Below are 2,793 nucleotides of genomic sequence, written 5' to 3' on the forward strand. Positions count from 1 at the left end.
CTCTCTCTCTCTCTCTCTCTCTCTTGATTCTCACCCTCCCTCCAGTGGTCCTGGAGATCTAATCGGGGATTGTAAAGTTCATTTTCTGGATGAAATCTACCAGGTGGAAAAACCAGGAGCTCGTGCACTCTCGGCTTCAGATGGACAATTTAAACGTATGGACCAAACCACACACATACACTCATGCACACACAGTGAAAATAGTGGCAAAACATGTCCATGATTTCTTTGAAGGTATGCAGGTATGATTGTTTCCTTCTTGCAGGGAAGAGCGGGCCAGAGTGCAAGCACTGCAAGGCTGACCCCGAAGCAGAGTGTCGCTTCTGCTCCTGCTGTGTGTGTGGCGGCAAGCAGGATGCTCACATGCAGCTTCTGTGTGACGAGTGTAACATGGCGTTCCACATCTACTGCCTCAACCCGCCACTCGCCACCATCCCAGATGACGAGGACTGGTGAGACAGAGTGTAACTCAGCAATTAGTAAAGAAGGTTGATTAATGGTGTTTGGTATGAGCTGAACTGCATTCAAGTAGTAATTAAGTGGTGATTGAGGTCAAAACCAATATAAAAATATAGCCGCAAGCGGTGATTCACTGGTTTAAACCTTTTTTCTCAATAGCGACTACAAAGTAATTTCACACATGTGGTTCAACGTCGTTATAAAACACATCCTGCAAGCTTTGTAACGATTGGACAAACAGTGCACTTTGCTTAAAATGCCTACAACTGATTTGTCAATTTATTTTCAATTCAGTGTAATATGTAGCTCAGTCCAGCTCATGGCAATGTGAGGAAAGCAGATGACCAATACAAAAAAAACACAAAAAACAAACAATTGCTAATAAAGCTACAAGCTTTAATTCCAAGATAAAAACTTGATTTGTGTCATTCCACGTCCAGTTAGTGTGCATTTAAAGCGCCCCCTAGTGGTTAATTTGAATGGGAGTTGCAGTGTGTGTGAGGTCATCATGTAGACACTTCCTGGAAGTTTTGTGTTGATTGGACAAACATTTTGTAATTTCTAACCTTATTTGTGCTATAACACTTGCAGTTTGCTTGCATTTGTTTGCAGTTTGTTTGGACATGCTTTATAGAACTTTTAATAAGTTTGATCCATTGATGATTCACTTAAAAGTTGTTGGCAATCGGAGCTACGGTGTAGGAGATCTCAAAAATTTATTTTTCAAAAAATTCAAAGTGGCGGAAAAAGTTTCTAGGCAGACCTTAATGGTCCTTGAGGCTTTTTGTAGAGTACGGTAAGCTGCACCTGTGTGGGACATTTAAAGTCAATCGGACTTACGGTGTGGGGGCGTGGCCTTTCAATGTTTGCATTTTGAAGCCTTAATTACAGCGCCACCATGTGGCGGATTGGGTTCATAATTCTATAGAAGCACATGCACACCATTTCCAGTTATTTCCCCCAAGTTTCATGTTTCTAGCTCATTTCAGCTCACGGGAATTTGAGACGTCGCGGAAGACAACAAATAATAATAATAATAACTAAAACAGAAAAAAGCATAGAAGGGTTCTACCACTTTGCGGTTTGAATCCTAATAATTACATAATGCAAGTGTGAGTTTATCTAATGCAGCCGCTTCAGCTGTGTTTCTCTGTCAAACAAACCCAAAACGGCAGTAATTACTTGGGCCTTAAAAATAAAAACCTACACTGTGCCCCGACCTCCTCTTCCTGGGAGTACGATAGTTGTGTGCTACTCTTACACTCCGTAGGCCCGCTCCTGTGGATTTACAATGGCTTAAAATATGCAGCATAGGCTTGTCAGTAAGAAAGTAAAGCATAAGTAGTGCATATTTGGACAGGATAAAATCTTCAAATATCTGGTATTAAAGTTCATTCATGGGTATCATTGGTACTGTTTCAGTGCAGAGTAGACCGTCTGGAAAAGTTACCAGTTTAGACACAGGTTTCCTTCAAAAACACACACACACACACACACACACACACACACACACACACACTGCACTTTACAATCAATTAAAGAAGGTTAATTAATGGTGTTCGGTATGAGCCGAAGTGCATTCAAGTAGTAATTAAGTGGTGATTGAGGTTTACATGATTACATAATGCAGGTGTGAGTTTATCTATTGCAGCAGCTTCAAGTGTTTCTCTGCCAATCAGAAATGAGGGTGTGGATTTTCAACAACAAAAAAATTCTGGTATTTGTTGAATTGTTTAAGTACAACATCTCTCTTTAGGGCACTTGTTACCAGAGTTTAGTGTCTTTGCCTTCTGTCTAATTTGGGTAAAAGCTTTGTAACTGCTCTTTACACACGCACGCACACACGCACACGCACGTACATACACATGCACGCACACTCAAACATCCACATAAATGATTGCTTCTCATTCTGCCAGGTACTGTCCCACCTGCAAGAACGACACAAGTGAGGTTGTTAAGGCCGGAGAGAAACTCAAAGCCAGCAAGAAGAAAGCCAAGATGCCTTCTGCAACAACTGAGAGTCAAAGGGACTGGGGAAAGGTTGAGACCCTAGACACACACACGCACGCACACACACACACGACTCATCCTGTTGCCTTGATGAGCAAAGGTTATACATGAAAAATATTAAAAAAGCAGTTTGTGGGATAATAATATTCAGCAGCATTAATTTTCCAGATTGATTTTCCAAAAGTCTGCAATTAGTGGGCACATGTAGGCTCAAGTAGCCTGCACATGCTCTGGACAACAGATTTAGACTGTAACACTTGCCACAATCATTCAGTATATACATATATTTATTTATATATACAGTATATATATATATATATATAT

At 40.8% G+C, this 2,793-nt stretch overlaps 1 protein-coding gene across 2 annotated transcripts in view; it reads left to right on the forward strand.

Annotated features, from left to right (window-relative positions):
• The window catches only part of uhrf2 (ubiquitin like with PHD and ring finger domains 2), a 33,747-nt gene that overhangs the window by 23,435 nt on the left and 7,519 nt on the right, over positions 1–2,793 (forward strand). For both annotated transcript variants that reach the window (XM_032540163.1, XM_032540164.1), the window contains exons 5-7: positions 46–155; positions 266–452; positions 2,376–2,499. In XM_032540163.1, the coding sequence (XP_032396054.1) occupies positions 46–155; positions 266–452; positions 2,376–2,499 (421 nt within the window). The remainder of the gene's footprint in view (positions 1–45; positions 156–265; positions 453–2,375; positions 2,500–2,793) is intronic.

Source organism: Etheostoma spectabile, chromosome 16 (assembly GCF_008692095.1).
Source record: "Etheostoma spectabile isolate EspeVRDwgs_2016 chromosome 16, UIUC_Espe_1.0, whole genome shotgun sequence".
Taxonomy (NCBI): domain Eukaryota; kingdom Metazoa; phylum Chordata; class Actinopteri; order Perciformes; family Percidae; genus Etheostoma; species Etheostoma spectabile.